The sequence below is a fragment of the Mya arenaria genome, chromosome 11 (genome assembly GCF_026914265.1).
Source record: "Mya arenaria isolate MELC-2E11 chromosome 11, ASM2691426v1".
Classification (NCBI taxonomy): domain Eukaryota; kingdom Metazoa; phylum Mollusca; class Bivalvia; order Myida; family Myidae; genus Mya; species Mya arenaria.
Genome location: NC_069132.1, coordinates 18,126,253 through 18,146,330, shown reverse-complemented (window position 1 = coordinate 18,146,330; position 20,078 = coordinate 18,126,253). Strand labels below are relative to the sequence as shown.

The 20,078-nt window shown below is 35.4% G+C and overlaps 1 protein-coding gene across 7 annotated transcripts in view; it reads right to left on the bottom strand.

The window, feature by feature from the left end:
• LOC128208880 (1-phosphatidylinositol 4,5-bisphosphate phosphodiesterase beta-1-like) overlaps nt 1-20,078 on the bottom strand; it is a 97,868-nt gene that overhangs the window by 47,983 nt on the left and 29,807 nt on the right. For all 7 annotated transcript variants that reach the window (XR_008256909.1, XM_052912554.1, XM_052912557.1 and 4 more), the window contains exons 6-9: nt 13,629-13,716; nt 10,985-11,085; nt 10,270-10,436; nt 783-929 (exon numbers count right to left, since the gene is read on the bottom strand). Coding sequence is in view for 6 of the 7 variants with exons in the window: in XM_052912554.1 (XP_052768514.1) it covers nt 783-929; nt 10,270-10,436; nt 10,985-11,085; nt 13,629-13,716 (503 nt within the window). In the remaining variant the exon portion in view is untranslated. The remainder of the gene's footprint in view (nt 1-782; nt 930-10,269; nt 10,437-10,984; nt 11,086-13,628; nt 13,717-20,078) is intronic.

Here is a 20,078-nt window from a genome sequence, read left to right as displayed (position 1 = left end):
GAGAGGTCATACCTGTGAGATAGGTGTTGTGTGATGAGTTCATGAAGCAGTGTGAGAGAAGCTGGCCCATGTACTGTGAGAGATCATACCTGTGAGATAGGTGTTGTGTGATGAGTTCATGAAGCAGTGTGAGAGAAGCTGGCCCATGTACTGTGAGAGGTCATTCCTGTATGGTATGTGTTGTAAGATGAATTCATGAAGTAGTGTGAGAGAGACTGGCCCATGTCCTGGGAGAGGTCATACCTGTGAGGTAGGTGTTGTGAGATGAGTTCATGAAGTAGTGTGAGAGAGGCTGGCCCATGTTCTGGGAGATTTCATACCTGTGAGGTAGGTGTTGTGAGATGAGTTCATGAAGTAGTGTGAGAGAGGCTGGCCCATGTTCTGGGAGAGAGCATACCTGTGAGGTAGGTGATGTAATATGAGTTCACGAAGTAGTGTGAGAGAGGCTGGCCCATGTTCTGGGAGAGGTCATACCTGTGAGGTAGGTGATGAGAGATGAGTTCATGAAGTAGTGTGAGAGAGGCTGGCCCATGTACTGGGAGAGGTCATACCTTTGAGGTAGGTGTTGTGAGATGAGTTCATGAAGTAGTGTGAGAGAAGCTGGCCCATGTTCTGTGAGAGAGCATACCTGTGAGGTAGGTGTTGTGAGATGAGTTCATGAAGTAGTGTGAGAGAGACTGGCCCATGTAATGGGAGATTTCATACCTGTGAGGTAGGTGTTGTGAGATGAGTTTATGAAGTAGTGTGAGAGAGGCTGGCCCATGTCCTGGGAGATTTCATACCTGTGAGGTAGGTGTTGTGAGATGAGTTTATGAAGTAGTGTGAGAGAGGCTGGCCCATGTCCTGCGAGAGGTCAAGGGACTGGGCTGGGATCAGGTTGTTGTCCTCACTCATCAGGAATTTCAGGAAACCCTCTTGTGAGAAGTGACCTACAAAACATTGTGACAACGATTTAGACACATACTAATGGTGGGATGTTAATCCTTTGAGACCTAAGCAAAGGGTCAACAATAAAGTGCAAAAAATGTCCTGCAAAAACACCTGTAATTAGGATTTTCATATAGCAGGGTTGAAAGCACATGTGCACACGTGAAGGGCAGAGGTATTGATGAATTGATGAAAAAATATCAGATTCATAAAAATAAGTTTCAACAATTTAATACACATTGAATGCACTGCATTTGATTTATTGTTATAAATCTCTTTAAGGCTTATTCAGTTTTGAGGGTACAAACAATTACTGGTTTCCAAAACTATTATGACACGTATGATGACATTTGAGACTGAAACCAAGACCTGTTGGATGTGAGGCAGATACCTTGACCATCTATCATTATGTTGTGCTGTATAATTTCTTTTCGCTGACATTGTTTCTTGGATCTTGTTTGATATTATTGCCAAAGGCATGGGCAATAAAAGACCTGCTATTGCAAACAAAGAGCTTGCAGCCATTCTAATTTAAAATACTATAATCAAATTATTTCATGATCAATTTGTGAACATTTCTTTTACTTCAAATGCATTGACAAAATGCAATAGCAAAGTTATAGCTAGAACTTGTGTATAGTTTCATTATTTCTTGGCATTTTAAACAAAATAAGAGCAAGAGTGTCCCCTATGAATTTAAATTTAGTCATGTACATACCATTATAGAACAAATGGTGATTATCTAATTAAAAATACTTTAAAAATGATGCACTTTCATATATCTCATACATTTTCCATTTGTCAACTTTTCAAAGGATGCAAATAATCAATTGTTTGATATTGCGGCAAATTATCTGCAAACCATTAATTCTAAATATATTCATCAAAATTCAATTTGTGTGGCAAAAAAACAGTGCAGTCCCATCTCTTAAGGGGCTCCATGGTGACAATTTATGAGACACACCATGGCAACCGTTAGCAGAAAATATCGCTGTAAAATAAAAAAACAACCATCACTTCAAAGGACAATCTATAGCAAGAAATAATGTGATGTCTGTCTAGTGGGCCTGTTTTCCTTTCATTAACGGGCAAATGGACAATTTGCATGCAGCACTGGGTAATATGAACACATCTAGCTTAAAACGATATAACACTAGTCATCACATGATAGTCTGATTTTATACAATATACATAACACTCAATGCTATAATATAATGAAATCACGCCATGCAAATATTATCTGAAAGCATTTAAAAAATACACATTGAAATGCTACTCCATATTTCATTGTAATCTGGTATAATGAGAAGTACATGTACCGTATATGTAATGATATCAATGTCATTCTATGATTCTAAAGCGATCCAATTTTAGTCAGCAAAAAGAGGTATTTGTTGTAAATGCATATATGATAACAAAAAATGAAAATATATATAATCTGCATTGCATTACTGCATCTGCAGTTTTAAACCACACATAAAAACAATACATAGCAAAACTACCAATATATACTACCATCTAACAACGAAAACCAAAAACTAACAACTAACAGTTAAGAGCCACAAATCTAAGATATAACACACCATTTGAAAATATAAAACACAAGAAAAATAACTAAATAGTAAAACACTTTAAAACTAATTTAATAATTCTGCAAAACAATAGGGCAAAATAAATAAACACAAATTAACAGATAAGGTCAAACGCAGACATCGCGAAAACCGTCGGTCCAAAAGTCCTGACCGGTAAATTTTGACACGGTCCGACTAAATTTGTGATAAAAATAATGATGATTTAATCTTTATCAATTATCAATCACTGCTTAAAAGTAAGAATAATTTATTTTGTTTAACAGAAAATCAAGTTTTTATCAATGATATTGTCAAATAACCATTTGTTTACAATTCCAATGTCATTTTCCGATAGTGTAGATGTCAGAATGCGTACCGCACTAAGTCCAACACCATGCAGCATTTGCCTCCCTTTGCAATACATTACCAAATAATGTTTACCACTATATATATATATATATCGCACGATGTTTTGAAACGCTAAAATGATTAACTTTTGTCATGAACATTGGAATGTTTTAAATGATAGTTCCAAACAGGGCTTCTAAAAACCGGCAATTTGCCGGTCTGGACCGATTTTGACCAAGCCAGACCGATTTCAGTTTCAAAAAGTGTAAAAAAAAACGGTCCGAAATTTTGTCATTTTTTATAATTTCGGTCCAAAATGAATAGGCCAGTAAAAGTTGCAGAAATTGTAATACACAAATATTCATGGGTCATTCACACATACAAAACTATCTGTTAATTAGCAGACGCTATCACGTGTATTGGTAGGTCACAGAAGACACAATTAATCAAACTATCTGTTAATTGTGTGCTTGCAGCTATCCTGAGCTAATCGGTCCATATTTTCACATGGCTACAAAGTTTATTCATACACTCAATGTAAACAGAGTTTACAAACATGAGGATATTATAAATGCTAAGTATAAACAATTATCAATAATCAGAATTAAAATTATGTCAAGTTTAATCATTTTAAAACAAAAAATAAACAGTATGACAATTGTCAAAATTTTGTTTTAAGGTATATAGCATGGGAGAATTCTCCAATTTAATACGCCGATTAAACGAGTGATATACGTTTACATAATGAACAGTTTTTAACACTAAGTGGTAAACGATTTTAATATGTGTTTAACAAATATTGATAGTTTCCTAAAATCATTTTCATTCGTACTTGTAACGAGGTTTAGGAATTTAACATAACTTGGTGTAACATAAAATACAGGCTTTATTAACGTTTTTCTCAGATTTAAAAAATCAGGACATTCTATTATATAGTGGTATTCGTCACCTATCGTTCTATTGCAACGCGTGCATTTTCTATTCTCGTATGGGACATTACTCCATCGACCAGTTTCACATGGTAATTTGTGATTTCTCATTCGTAATTTTTTTTTTGTATTTATGTGTAACATTTCTAAGTAATCAGACTTTTGAACAGGTCTTTCTTTTATTTTGGGGGTGGGTGGGTTGTCACCAGATCAAGACCGATTGTCGCCGGGTCCGGACCGATTGAGGTTCCAAAGTTTTAGAAGCCCTGGTTCCAAATAATAATTTCATCCTTTGGAACATGTTATTCGATTACGAAACCAGTACCGGTACAGTCCGCAAAATACAAATTGCCAACAAATCGACCAATCAGAATTTTCATTACGATTAAGTGCGAGTGTCAAAAAATGGCTACCTTTAATTAAGCTGTTTTAATTATATTTTGACAAATAAAGCTCTGTGAACTGTTATTTGTGTTCAAGTTTAACTGGTTAATATATTCTTTATAGGTTTTTATTTCTTGTAAATGCAAAATTAGCAAAAAAGGCTTTGAAAAAGCAAGTTTTCAAACAAAAATTGTCGGACCGGCAAATTTTCTTTCGGATCGACAAAATATCAAAGTATGGCAGTCCGAATGACCGAGACTTTTTCTGAACTTTCGCGATGTCTGCAAACATAGCAGGAATATGCTGATGTTCATTCACAACCATGCTGTATTTAAACTTAAGACCTTCAAACTGTATTATATAATGGATCAACAATTGAGAAAAAATGTATTTTCCCCTTCTGTAGGATAAAATTACTGTCTGCTTAATTTTATCAAAGAGATGAATGTTTATATTTTAAGAAAGAATGTTTGCAGCTTAACTAACTAACACTTGTTTTTGACTAAAAAATGGTGATGTGTAACCCACAAGTAGTACACTTGGTAGGGTATAGGAACATCTTGATGACCCTCTAAGGTGTAACGAAAAGGAGTACACTTGGTAGGGTATTGGAACATCTTGATGGCCCTTTAAAGGTGATGTGTAAGCCACTAGCAGTACACTTGGTAGGATATAGGAACACCTTAATGGCCCTTTAAGGTGGTGTGTAACCCACAAGTAGTACATTTAGTAGGATATAGGAACACCTTAATGGCCCTTTAAGGTGGTGTGTAACCCACAAGTAGTACATTTGGTAGGATATAGGAACACCTTAATGGCCCTTTAAGGTGATGTGTAACCCACTAGTAGTACATTTGGTAGGATACACCAACATCTTAATGGCCCTTTAAGGTGGTGTGTAACCCACAAGTAGTACATTTGGTAGGATATAGGAACATCTTAATGGCCCTTTAAGGTGATGTGTAACCCACTAGTAGTACATTTGGTAGGATATAGGAACATCTTAATGGCCCTTTAAGGTGGTGTGTAACCCACAAGTAGTACATTTGGTAGGATATAGGAACATCTTAATGGCCCTTTAAGGTGGTGTGTAACCCACAAGTAGTACATTTGGTAGGATATAGGAACATCTTAATGGCCCTTTAAGGTGGTGTGTAACCCACAAGTAGTACATTTGGTAGGATATAGGAACATCTTAATGGCCCTTTAAGGTGGTGTGTAACCCACTAGTAGTACATTTGCAAGTCAGCTGTGTAGTAATTGCAAGTCAGCTGTGCAGTAACTGCAAGTCAGCTGTGCAGTAATTGCAAGTGAGCTGTGCAGTCATTGCAAGTGAGCTGTGCATTAATTGCAAGTGAGCTGTGCAGTAATTACAAGTCAGCTGTGTAGTAATTGCAAGTGAGCTGTGCATTAATTGCAAGTGAGCTGTGCACTTATTGCAAGTGAGCTGTGCATTAATTGCAAGTGAGCTGTGCATTAATTGCAAGTGAGCTGTGCATTAATTGCAAGTGAGCTGTGCATTAATTGCAAGTGATCTGTGCATTAATTGCAAGTGAGCTGTGCATTAATTGCAAGTCAGCTGTGTAGTAATTGCAAGTGAGCTGTGCATTAATTGCAAGTGAGCTGTGCATTAATTGCAAGTCAGCTGTGTAGTAATTGCAAGTCAGCTGTGTAGTAATTGCAAGTCAGCTGTGTAGTAATTGCAAGTGAGCTGTGCATTAATTGCAAGTGAGCTGTGCACTTATTGCAAGTCAGCTGTGTAGTAATTGCAAGTGAGCTGTGTAGTAATTGCAAGTCAGCTGTGTAGTAATTGCAATACAGCTGTGCAGTAATTGCAAGTCAGCTGTGTAGTAATTGCAAGTCAGTTGTATAGTAATTGCAAATTAAGCCACAAGCCAGCGGTGTATTAATTACAAGCCAGTTGTGTAGTAATTGCAAGCCACAAGCCAACTATTGATTACAAGCCAGTTGTGTAGTAATTACAAGCCAGTTGTGTAGTAATTGCAAGTCAGCTGTGTAGTAACTGCAAGACAGCTGTGCAGTAATTGCAAGTCAGCTGTGTAGTAATTGCAAGTCAGTTGTGTAGTAATTGCAAATTAAGCCACAAGCCAGCTGTGTATTAATTGAAAGCCAGTTGTGTAGTAATTGCAAGCCACAAGCCAGCTGTGTATTGATTACAAGCCAGTTGTGTATTGATTACAATCCAGTTGTGTAGCAATTACAAGCCAGTTGTTAGTAATTGCAAGCCACAAGCCAGCTGTGTATTGATTTCAAGCCTGTTGTGTAGTAATTGCAAAGCCATTTTTGTTTTAATTTCAAGCCTTTTGTGTAGTTATTTCAAGCCACGTGTAAGCAAGCTGTGTTGTAATTGCAAGCCAGTGGTATAGTAATTGCAAACCAGTTATGTAGTTATTGCAAGCCAGTTGTGTTGTAATTGCAAGCCACAAGCCATTTGTGTAGTTATTGCAAGCCAGTTGTGTGATAATTGCAAGCCAGTTGTGTAGCAATTTAGCTTTTCTTGACTTTTCTGATCTTTCAATAAGCCCGTGTTAGGGGGCACTCAATGAACTATTCCAATCAGACCAAGCATGCTGTTTACCCCCTGTGACTACAGTAATCACTTCCTGAACCATAATGCTAATATAGGATCAATTGTATGAGCTAGCTTGCCTGCTGGTGACAGTTGCAGGAGTATTGAATCAGAGGCTGGTGTATTAAACATGCAGCAGCACTAAGTCATATATGTCAACAATGCACACATGCAAGCTCTTATTTCTGGAGATCTATATATCAGCTGTTTTAATAATTTCATTAAGTTAACAAATATTCACGAAGACTTGGTGCTTTGTAAGAAAGAGTTGCATCTTAGGCTTAAGATTTAAGAGTTTTGAATGTAGAACCTAGACTATTGAATTTAATGCAAAAACTTAGACTGTTGAATGTAAAAACCTGGACTTTTGAATGTAATATAAGAACCTAGATTTTTGAATTTGAGAACCTAGACTGTTGAATGTAAGAGCCTAGACTTTTGATTGTAATAACCTAGACAGTTTAGTGTTATTGAAGAACCTTTGACTTTGACTTTTGAAGATAAAAACCTAGACTTTTGAAAGTATAAACCAGTCAAAGGAATGTGACCTAGGTACCCACAGAAGGCCTCGTTGAACAGAAAACCACTAGTATTTGGGCCTTTATGGACAGATAGCCTTTTGTATATGACAAATTTTCATGATGACCTTCCACAGCAATGTAGAAATATTGATTACCAACAAAGTATGAACACTAAGATGATAAGTCATTTCCAGATGTAGTGAATGTCAGCTCTGCATGTTGTATTATCAAATGAGATTGTTGGGCATTATTTATACATGTATCTTGGTAAACTTTTTACCAAGGATACTTGAATTTTTAATTTAATGTGAGAACCTAGACTTTTATATGTGATTAAAGAACTTTGCAATGTAATGTAATAACCTATATTTTTATATTGAAGAATGTAAGAAACTAAGGCTTTTATATTGAAGAATGTAATAACCTATACTTTTATATTGAAGAATGTAAGAAACTAAGGCCTTTATATTGAAGAATGTAATAACCTATACTTTTATATTGTAGAATGTAAGAATCTAGACTTGTATGATTATGTAATGTAAGAACCTAGGCTGTTATATTGAAGCATGTAAGAATCTAGGCCTGTACATGGAAGAATGTTAGGACCTTGACTGTTATATTCAATAATTTCACGAAAACCTCCATGATTTTACAAAGTCGTCTGCTATATATGTTATCTACCCCACTGCCAGGAGATGCACCAATGCAGATTACTGTTATCTCAATGATGACAGAATATAAAATCATGATGAATAATTGATCATGTAATTATTGCCGAATCACTAACACAGCCATAATTCAATATTAATGGCCGGATAGCCGCACATGTCACAATATCACACTGTCGCAAACACTTCCAGAGTCTGTAAAGACTCCCATGGCACAAATAAAATAAACAGCAATTGAGCATATCTTTATTTCGGTCCGTCCGATAACTAAGTCAGGGTTAAAGACTAGAATATTAAATTCCAAATCTCATGGTTGAAATAAACATTAGACTGTAAAGTAGCAGTTATTACACTGATTCAAGTGTTAAAGGTCCTATTGATCGGCCTTTGCATTTTTATATAAACTAAAGATGTCTACTGGTTGTGTGTAGCCCAAATTTCTGTAAATTGCGGCATGGTTCCCTGAATGCGGAACCATATTTCACAACTTTATACACCTGTACCGGAAATTGCCGCAGAAAGTAACAATCAGTCATCCAGCAAATGACATCACTCATTTGCCTCAATCAGTTATATAATATGGCTGACAGCAAAAGCAATCTATACAGTTTAGAAAATTCAATAAACTCAATAGAATCAAGCAGAGATTAAAAATTTAACAAGGATAAGAAAATGTTGCTAATGAAGGACAGCCCAGTCATGAAGATCATGTTGAAAACAATGGTGTATATATACTGTAGCATCATTTTCAAATATGTTCTAATATATGGCTCTGTTCACAAAATAAAGCATAAACCTATCATAAGCAGCCTTTATATGCTAGAAGAAGTTGTCAAATATACAATATATAACCTTTTTTCTATGGTTGACCAAAAATAACCGAAATTTAGAAAACTGAAGATCATTTTGCGATTAACCACTTTCAGGTTACGGACATGAAAATGTTACACCTTAATGGTGACAGGTAGTAACAATTTAACAATAAATAATCTCTCATGTGTAGCCTACTTGGCGCCTGATTGAAAGCAAAAATTACAAATACATTTTATAATAACAAAACTAATGTTTTTAATGTTTACACAAACAAGAATACAAACACACTAAACTCCAACAATTCAAACATTGTTGACTTTTCATTACATAAAAAAACCCAGATCTTAAATAAAATAAAAACAACTTACTACAATCTAGTAAATAACATAAACATAACTTATTACGATAAAAAATAAATAAATAAACAAATTTAAACAGCTGTAAACATAAGATACAAAGTGCTAGACTGTAGACCAGTATAGAGTGTGAAATTTCTCAGTGTAACAATAGGAAGCCTATAGACGGTCATCTTGCTACAAATAAAATGTTGTCCTATCTACCAAATAACGAACATAATTCCATCAGGATTGAATGTAACTGAGAGAAAATAATAAGTGAGCGTGGGCTGCAACATAACGATGATTTCAAAGAATTGTGTTACCCATTTGTCAACATCTTTTACTGTGCCTTTATTGAACCAGTTTCTGAGGTCAACCTATTTACTCATTTAAAAACGGGTGCTTTAGATTTTTTTACAAAATCGGTACAAAATTCTTTGAACTGTCAAATAATGATTAAACAACTATACATGATATTTTCTAAGGGCCAAGGCTTCATATTGGAAATGCTAAAATAATGTTACTTATCTGCAGCCTATTGGATATAACCAGTTAATATGTTGGTATAGTTAGTCAAATTGCTTATTGATTGATCAATATCTATCCAATAATAACTGTTGACCAATTTCAGGGATTGGTAGGCAGGTAGTGTTTTTTTATTAACTATGGCCTCAGAAGCACATGAAAAATATGAAGCCCGGGCAAGTACTACGCCTGTGTTATGAGCTATTGGTATGGCTATCATGCAGACTTACCCTCATCTTTGGGATCATCTTGTAGAGAGATAGAGCGAGGTTAGTCTTATAGAGCGTACGGGTGCAATGAATACCATGATGGAATCGGGGGGTTTATAATGTGACAGTTCACAGTCGGAATTGCATGATGATTATATTCCTAATTTTATGCAGATATACAATCACATCAATTATTTTAAAAGAAAATCTTCAAAATACATATGGGTTCATACAAGCTTATATAAAAGCTAGGGATGTTAGTTTTGAGCAGTGTGATCTTTCATTTGGTATGTTAGTCTGCGCATCGGTTAGTGTTCATGAATATATATGCCAAAGAGCCACCAATCCTAATAATAGTAAACTTCCAGCCAATAACCACCACCCTAGGATTCTCTTGTAGAATACAATACCCTTTAGTCACACACACTAATACCAGTGTAGCCTACCTTTAGCAGACATGTTTGGCTTGGTTTCGTATGTGTGGATCAGGTCCAGGGCTTGCTTGGATGTGAAGTAGGGGTACAGTATCTCATTTAAACGTGGATCACGTTGTGTGTCATTTAGAAATTTCACAAACTGTTCGGAAGTAAGATAAGGTTTCTTCTTTGCTCCACTGCAAATAAAGAGAGGTCAAGCATTAATCAATATTTGGTCAAATCTAGCTGTGTATTAGTCATTAATGATAAGTTAATAGATGAAAGTACATGAAAGCTCATTATATATTTTATTACACAAGCTTTTTTAAATTGAAAAAACAAGCCTTGTAGAGTACCTAAAAGCATTTATTTCTTATTCAGATTTATTGAAGGGGTCAGCCCTACCAACGATTAAGCATAAACTAACTATGAATTACTGCAGTTAAACATTGCCCGAAAATCTCAAAAGGCCTTAATAGCTAAAATAAAATCCCGATATTTTTTTAACTCTTATCGCATTCATTCTGTGTATATATATACATCACTGACGTGATAGTATTTTTTCTAATAGCAGAACACTGTAACCAAATAAATACTGTGTGTATTTTTAAAGAAATCTGCCACTTGAACAAAAAACATCAAGCTACTACAGAAAGATATTCACAGAAATATCTTTCACGCAACATTAAAGGCAAGAATTATCAATGCACTACCGATCAGCATATTCCCCCATTGCAATACTAACATTTCCTCAAACACTTGGTCTACTTCGGTCCTGCCAAGAAGATGTCGGTAGAAAGTAAAGAAATCATCGAATGTGAATTTGTTTGGGTCTATTGTGTCCGTCTGAAAAATACAATGTAAAATCTTCAATAAAGAAAGGTTATTAGAGTATTACACATTGCAAACGCAGGATGACATTCTAGGGAAAAAGTAAGTGTGCTATTTCAAATCCCTACGTAATATCCATAGATTGATTATTTTCATTAGAATTCTCAGGACATTACTCGGTAAATGAATAATATCCAATGAGGACAACTAAGGAAACTCTCTGTTACCTAAAAGGACATATGGTATAAAAACGGTGATTTTCTGCAAGCTCGCTGGTACAGGGAGTTTTCAAGAACGGCAGTGTTCAGGCCTCGATGTACTTCTCATGCAAGCCACGACACTTCCAATTATAGGTTAAATGAGAAAATTAATTTACTCTTCTACATTTCTGAAACATTTTACTGACATAATCATGTTCCACAAAAAGAAAATAGCATGTACAGTTTTGTCTTAACTTTTCCTTCTTTAATCAAACGAAACAACAACAATGATTGTGATAAGTAAATGATAAGCTGCAAAAAAGAAGATAGAATGTTTCCACTCCCAACCCTTGGTACCTGCCTTTTAACATTAAATACGTATTCAGAGGCTTACAAGCATCTAGGTGGGTAAATGTGAGAATTCCAAGGAAGACAAAACATAGTTCTACTTTGTCCAACTTGTACAGACACAAGCTAGCACAACAGAGAAACAAAATTAAATAAAACTCTGTACACATTTCCCTTATGCCTTTTTACACTATTAAGTTTTTGAAAACATGAAAACATGACCATAATTAGAAGACCCACTGCAGTGTTCATCAATGTCTACAGTCAACTTGATTATCAAAGCAATTTAAGTCTTCAGATTGCAGTTCAAGTTCATTAATTTTCAAGAAATAATGATCAATTTACTGAAATTGACAGACATGTTTAACCAAGCGTTATTTCTAGTTCAAGTGCGCAATATAGTTTCCTGAGATGTCCAAATTAGGATTAGAACTATAATTATGGAAGTGTGTAACCTACCATAGTGTACACCAGCATGTGACCATCCAAGATAACCTTTATTGCCCATGGTCAGCACAATAACATTTTATTCAACTTTGCACCTCTTCTTCAATAATGTTTCTATTCAATCACAAAATATAAAAGGGAACACTTTTCAGATCAGTTTTATCAGATGTCAAACAACACTTTTCATATCAGTTTTATCAGATGTCAAACAACACTTTTCATATCAGTTTTATCAGATGTCAAACAATGTATCATTTGAAACATCCTTATAGGTTAAACAGAGACAAACCAGATAGTAGTTCACCATAAGGAATCTGTTTATATTAGCAGTGTTTTTTTTCAAACCAAAACAGACATTTGTTTTTCTCTAAGTTAAAGGTACTCAGTGTTTAAATACACATTTCTGAAGTTTGTATGATATACAACATGGAGAAGGGAACCTTTCATTATTTGGCAGGGGACTATTTCATAGTTTGTAAAATGAACTTCTTAGGGAAAAAAAGAAATAAGTTACCAAATAAAGTGTGGCAAATCATTAGGAGTGTTAAACTAGTTAAGATACTGACAGCTGGAACCCTTCAACAAAAGTTGATATCTGCTCAAATATTGTCTTTGAAGTCCATGATTTCAAAAACCGTTAATAACAGGTTTCAGCAATAGGCTGTAGCGTGATTGGTTGATTGACATTGTCACATGTATATTTGACAGGTTATGTACTAATCCTTGTGGGCAAGTGGATATATGGTATAACAGTTTTCTAAAAATAATTTGACTGTACCAGCCTGGGTGAGCTCCCCACAACAACCAGGTTATTTTTTTATACTTTAACTGTATTCTTTTTTACAATTTCGGTGTCTGAAGGAGTAAAATAATCATATATATGGTTTTCAGATGCATTACTCACGGAAACTCATTTTGGTGCCAAAACATGTGTGAGGCACTTTAAACCATAAATAACCCTGCATAATACTTAACTATTCCTGACCAATGTGAATGATTTTAATAACAGCAAATTACTAATACTGTGATTGCTTAGATTTCCTAGTGAAAAAACTGGTTTCCATTGTGAGAGACCATGAATCCCTATACTGGTGGGAATCAAACCCAAGAATGCTTAGATGAGAGGCAGACACATATACCAACTATTGTACTTACCACCTCTTAATACCTACACCCCTACGCCTGTTTGTACATTATTTTTAAAATGCCACATGATTTGATTGGTGCCCAATTTGTTTGTGAAAAGATGCCTGTGATAGTGAATGTACCTAAGAAGCCTTGAACCCCAAGGCCTACCTTAAAAGCCTTGAACCCCAAGGCCTACCTTAAAAACCTTGAACCCCAAGGCCTACCTTAGAAGCCTTGAACTCCAAAGCCTTAAACCCCATGGCCTACCTTAGAAGCCTTGAACCCCATGGCCTACCTTAGAAGCCTTGAACCCTATGGCCTACCTTAGAAGCCTTGAACCCCATGGCCTACCTAAGAAGCCTTGAACCCCATGGCCTACCTTAGAAGCCTTGAACCCCATGGCCTACCTTAGAGGCCTTGAACCCCATGGCCTACCTTTGAAGCCTTGAACCCCATGGCCTCCAGTGCCTTCTCTATACGGCGCCGATCCTCCTTGTTGTCCTTCGAGATCATCTTGATGATGCTGCAAACAAACAATCAATGTTTACATGGTAAGTAACTTAATTTCTATTCAACACCTCAATTGAAAGTTAGCATGTACCAAGGATAACGTGGTACCTGCTGGAGATTGAGTGTAAGAAAGGTTATAAAATATTGGGCCGATTGTTTGGAACTTTGTTTAAGTTAACAATGTGATTTACGATAATGTTGTTAACTTTTAAACATGAAGTATTTGATGATGTGCTCATATATTTAATTATAAGTTCGGCTGAAACAGTTATGTCAAATATTGTTAGAAAAACATCAGATCAGAAGTGTATCCTTTAAACTTCCAGAGAATAAAAAAACTTGAAAGTTAACAACAATCAATGACGTAAACAAAATTGTTAACATTAACCAAATTTTGAAAAATCGGCCCATTGTTCTTTAACAATACCAGACAAAATCAAATTTGGTCTGTTTTCTTTTCTTTTTACAGATCAGTAAATTATTGAAACACCAAGGCAAGGAAATTTCACTGTGAAAAACACAATACATGAGAGGCAGAGTCAATTTTCCCAGGAATTATTTTCCCCATAAGGGATGCTTGGAGTCATCTTAGCAGTATAATCTCCATGGTGTCCAGTAAAGTGATGGAACTTTTCAAGGGAAACACTTGCTTTATGATATTAATTCTCATAAATCTTCAAAAACTATCATATATTCTCAGACAACACAATGAAACTTGATGGGAGAGTCCGTGATTTCAAGTGGTATAGGTCGACTATTTCAAGCGGTGGGTCAACCATTTCACCATTGTACAATGGTTTACCTTATAAAATCAGTGACATTCATTCAGTAATACATTAAATGGGATTTAATAGAGCAATAAAGAATTGCTGACTACCGAGCATACAAATGTAGGTGTCATTATAATTTTGGTGTTAAACTTTCTCTTTGGGTATAGTGTAAGCATATATAAATTGCTGTCTGGAACAGAAAGAATGTTCAACTATATAATTCATGTTGTAGTTATTCTCATTACAGGGACTCATTTACGTTTGTTTCCGGACAGGTTCTTGGCCAATAACTGCAGGCTCTTAGATGACCGTGTTGTATTTAAGACTTAAACTATCAGTTTGTATCTTTCTTAACTTTATACAACTTTATCTACCAGTTTTCCTTATCAATAGCCTAATACATGTTAGTCACGCTTTTAAAAGAGAATCTCTTGTTCCAATTTATTTGTCAGGGGGATATGAGCAAGAATTCACTGTCCAGCACATTCCTGTTACATCCCAAACAAACCGAATTTACTCCTATCATTTGTTTTATTAAATGTTATTTATGTGCATGGTTAAAAAGATCATTTATGTGGGAGACAGTCTCGAGTTTTTCATTTATTTCCTTGAATTTGATTAATATTTTAAAACGAAGAACAAGTCTGATTTTTGTGGACAATTGCCAGGCACTTTTTCATGTAGGCCTTTTTCACCCAGCAACAAAAAACGCATGTATTCAAAAAACATCAAACAGGAGCAAGAAACTAATCTGAGATGGTCCATTCTACAATACAAAGGTGTCTAGAAATAATTATTTGGTCGTTTTTAATAAAAAATAAATAAATTTTAAGCAGAAATTAATGACATAACATTTCGTGTCAATTTTGGTTACGTCTTCCCCGGACGAAGTTATCAAGCAGTTGTGCCTAAAAAGTTGATTTTATTGAAATAATATCAAAACATAGGTCTTGTAATAAACAGGAAACGTATTTGTTGTGTTTTTTTTTCAACAAAGGTGTATCCTTATTTTTATTCCGAAATCAGCAGGCGCATTTTCCGTCAAAATGTTACGTAACTGAACTTTCACTGTAAAGGCTTAGATTTAGCAGGTGTGCGCAAATGGGGGATTCCCAGTGTTGTTATTCTATTTACATATGACATCAGCGTCATAAATCGAGTCGCTTCGAGACTTCGGCTATTTTTGGAAACAAATGGAGGACTGTCAAAACAAACATGTGTGAGTATTTTCCTCGTGTTACGTCTCAAACGCATCGATTGAGTGTTAAAAAGGTTGTTTTATGAGACGAACTATTACACCATTCCGATACAATTGGTGTTCTAGCGGAAAGGAGTGCATTTTAGGACATTTCTCACCCGTCTACATGCTCATGTAATTATTTGAGTTCGTGTTATTGTTGAAGAAAGTTGGACAGCCCATTTTCCCTATTGTGTCTTATTTACGTATTGAACGCCGAGAAATGATACTTTGTTTTTTTAGATGGTTTATGCTATTTTTGTTGCCAAACACAATTGATTAAATAAACACTTGTAAAATATTATCACTTGAAATGAAAACAACAGAAATGTTTATAATAAATCTGAGATTGATAAAAGACGTAACGTTGACGGAAAAGACTTAACATTGACGGTAAATAAAGAATATCCAAATATAAATGTTATGTAATTATTTTTAATGTCCATCAGGGTAATCAGCTCAGAGTGTCAGTGAAGTCCTTAGGACTCCCCCCACTTAGAACAGCCCAAATGTAGTTCATACACCGATGGACGTTAAAATAAGTATTTCAATCATGTTTACAGTTAAGCTCTTCCAAGTTTTGTCAAATTTTATATTCAATAAACTTGTAATAGCCTATGTTTTACTTTCATATGATTTCCACTGTATTCCTGTATGTAAACTTAATTGAAGTTCGACAAAATGTGAACACGTATACAGTCTTCCCGAAATTGTAAAAAAGTTTTTGCCTGTCCGAAAAAATATTTGCCTGTCCACATAAATATGTCATAGTATACATAAAGAGTAAAAAAATGAACTGTTATTAATGCTTTTCTGATTTAGTTCACAAAAAAACAACAACATATAAACACTACATTGACATGTCGTTTAGTAAAATTAAACACACTTGGTCTCGCAAAAAAATATTTAAACACCGCTGCCATTAAGGTGCTTTCTAGTTTTTCGGTTGTCCGGTAATTCCACTGACCGCCGCCATTTTGACTGCAGACGAAGTAAATTGAGTGCCGACAATTTTGATTGTACTTTGTTGCAAACCAAAAACCAATCAAAACTGTTGTAATAAAATGCCTTTACTGATGAATCGTATTTACTCGTTTATCCCCGGGAATCAACATAATGATGAAGCATATCGGAAATCCGAAATGGCCGACTTTTGGCGATGTTATGTGACGTCAACATCAGTATGGGATCGACTAACTACCGCAAAGGCAAATTATCAGCGAAAGTTTTTATAGAAATTTCGCTTTCAAATACCTATTTAGTCGTCTCAAAATATGTCGGTCATACGGACCGTCATTTTCTGAAGATCTGCCGGACCCGTACAAAATTTGCCGGACATGTAAGGCAGACTGGCACATTTCGGGAAGACTGGTATATAATTTCGCTTCTCAAGTGTCATGGTGAATGACCGTTTGGTGTCCAGTGTTACATCCCTTGGAAAGTTAAAGGTGTTGTTTTGGAAAGAATAAAGTAAAATAACTGTAATTATATCTCTCAAAATTTGTATTTTATTGAAATGGTATAAAGAGGCATGTTATTTTCATGTGTATGCCTTTCTTATCCAAATAACATCTTATTTAATGTAGACATTTGAGTCCAGTTACATCACCGAAAGGTTATAGTGAAAATGAACACTTGTTCATGTAGATGGTAATTATATTAAAGTTGAGTATAAACACTTAAGTGCCAGCAATGTTTAGATAATACAGAAAAACTTGACATCAGCACATAAAAGCAGATAGTGCCATCTTTCTGTCATATTGTCCTTGTTAGTCATCACAAAGTGAAATTTCTAAACGCCTGTATTTACTTTCCATGTGGTGTTTTTATATTGTCCTTTCATTATCTTGAAGCTTATGTGTCATATATCATTAATAGAACATAACATATGCAAAAATTACATCTTGAAAAACTCATAAATGTTGGACACCAAGCCATTAGTGATGTAACGAAAATGTGCTGGACAGAAAATTCTTGCTCATATAAAATATGATTTTAGGTCTTTCCTAGAACAATATAAAAGCTCTGAATCGCTCACCTATCCTCAAACCACTGTGAACAACAGTAGGAAAATTTTAACCTGCAGAAGATACTAAATAACAGTTAAGAACCATTTAGGACAGAAAATGGGCCAATCCTTCAAAAGGATGAAGGTTTTAAAAGTTGAACAAAGAAAAATGAATGTTTGTCTCATCAGTGGTTTAACCTGGTGGTGTAGTAATCATTTAGCTATTCTTGTATTCACTGACTGTTTTTGTCTCCATAACAACTGCCATCAATCCTGTCCAGTAAGGCAGTACACTGTCACATGCTATATCCCTATATAAGTCTATTTAGCACAGACACTCATGTCTCAATGGAACTGAAAAACAAAACTAAGATGGAGAAAAACGTTGGCAGCCTTAATATACTGTGCTTTGTCGACAGGGGAGAAATAGTGCTCGGAGAAATAATGACCGGCCATCAGCTTGCCATTTATATAATGACCTAGGGTTCTAAGAATATCTTCACTAACATTAAAACGTTATGCACCAGCTATAAGAGGAAGAATCTTGTCTTTTACCATGTTTTGACATTGATCCAACATTTTCTCATAAGTCTCCATGTAAAATATTGGATGTCCAATTTGTTTCCTATAAATGCTCTGCTGAATCACAGTAACAAAGAATTTGTCAAAGACATTGGCTTTAAATTTTAACTAGACATAACGTCAGGAGTTTGTTCCAAGGACAAATCAATTATAATCATTTATAAATCAGCAATGAAATTGATTATTAATAAAGGATTTCTGTTTTCAAAACAAATGACTCACATTAAACAATATTATCCTTTCTGAGGGAGAATTTTCATAGAGCAAATCAGCCATATTTCTATCAGTGTCTGAAGATTCAAATAACATGAATTCCAGATGGAAAGATCTTTCAGTATTCTCAGAAAATGTGCCCCTTAGCCACAAACTGGTGCTTCTCAACAGTCTAAAAACCCAAAATCTGGAAATATAAGTGCCCCTAAGTCATAGAATGGTGCCACTCAACAGTCTAAAAATCCAAAATGTGGAAATATGAGTGCCCATATGCCATAGACTGGTGCCACTCAACAAGTCTCAGAACACAAAATCTGGAAATACGAGTGCCCTATGCCATAGACTGGTGCCACTCAACAAGTCTCAGAACACAAAATCTGGAAATACAAGTACCCTATGCCATAGACTGGTGCCACTCAACAAGTCTCAGAACACAAAACCTGAAATTAGAATGCCCATATGCCATAGCCTGGTGCCACTCAACAAGTCTCAGAACACAAAATCTGGAAATACAAGTGCCCCTATGTCATAGACTGGTGCCACTCAACAAGTCTCAGAACACAAAACCTGGAATTAGAGTGCCCATATGCCATAGCCTGGTGCCACTCAACAAGTCTCAAAACACAAAACCTGGAAATACAAGTGCCCCTATGTCATAGACTGGTGCCACTCAACAAGTCTCAGAACACAAAACCTGGAATTAGAGTGCCCATATGCCATAGCCTGGTGCCACTCAACAAGTCTCAGAACACAAAACCTGGAATTAGAGTGCCCATATGCCATAGCCTGGTGCCACTCAACAAGTCTCAGAACACAAGATCAGGAAATACAGGTGCCCCTAAGTCATAGCCTGGTGCCACTCAACAAGTCTCAGAACACAAAATCTGGATATATGAGAGCTCCTATGCCATAGACTGGTGCCATTCAACTATTCTCAGAACACAAAATCTTAAAATATGAGAGCTCCTATGCCACAGACTGGTGCCATTCAACAAGTCTAAGAAGTCTCAGAACACAAAACCTGGAAATACAGGATCCCCTATGCTATAAACTGCCAAGCAACAAGAATCAATATATTCAAATCATATGAGACAGAAAACAACAGAATTACAAAATGAACTGCTTAGACCTTTTAAGTAGTGATAATATGATTAAGTGTTATTCTAGTGTTACAAAATATACACGGTAATGTGCTCTATATTTTATCATGAAATCCTTACAATTAGAATGACCAATTTAACTAATTAGACACAATTTCAGCCCCTCCCTCCCACACTTTTGGACTACAAAGTAAATATCTTACATAAACCTCAAGCATTAATTTTAATGTCTTTTAGGTTTGATTTTTTGTCAAAGGTACTTTTTTCACTTTTTTATGTTATTCCCTCTTTTGTAAAGCGTAATTTTAACATTCACAAGTACTTTTTTTTATATCATTTAAATCATTCACTTTTGTCATGGGAAAGTTCCTATCATCTCTTCAATCAATATCCTAAGGCATTATCTCATTGACTTGTATACTTTGTGATGGATAAATATTCATTGACATTTAACTCACTTTTCCC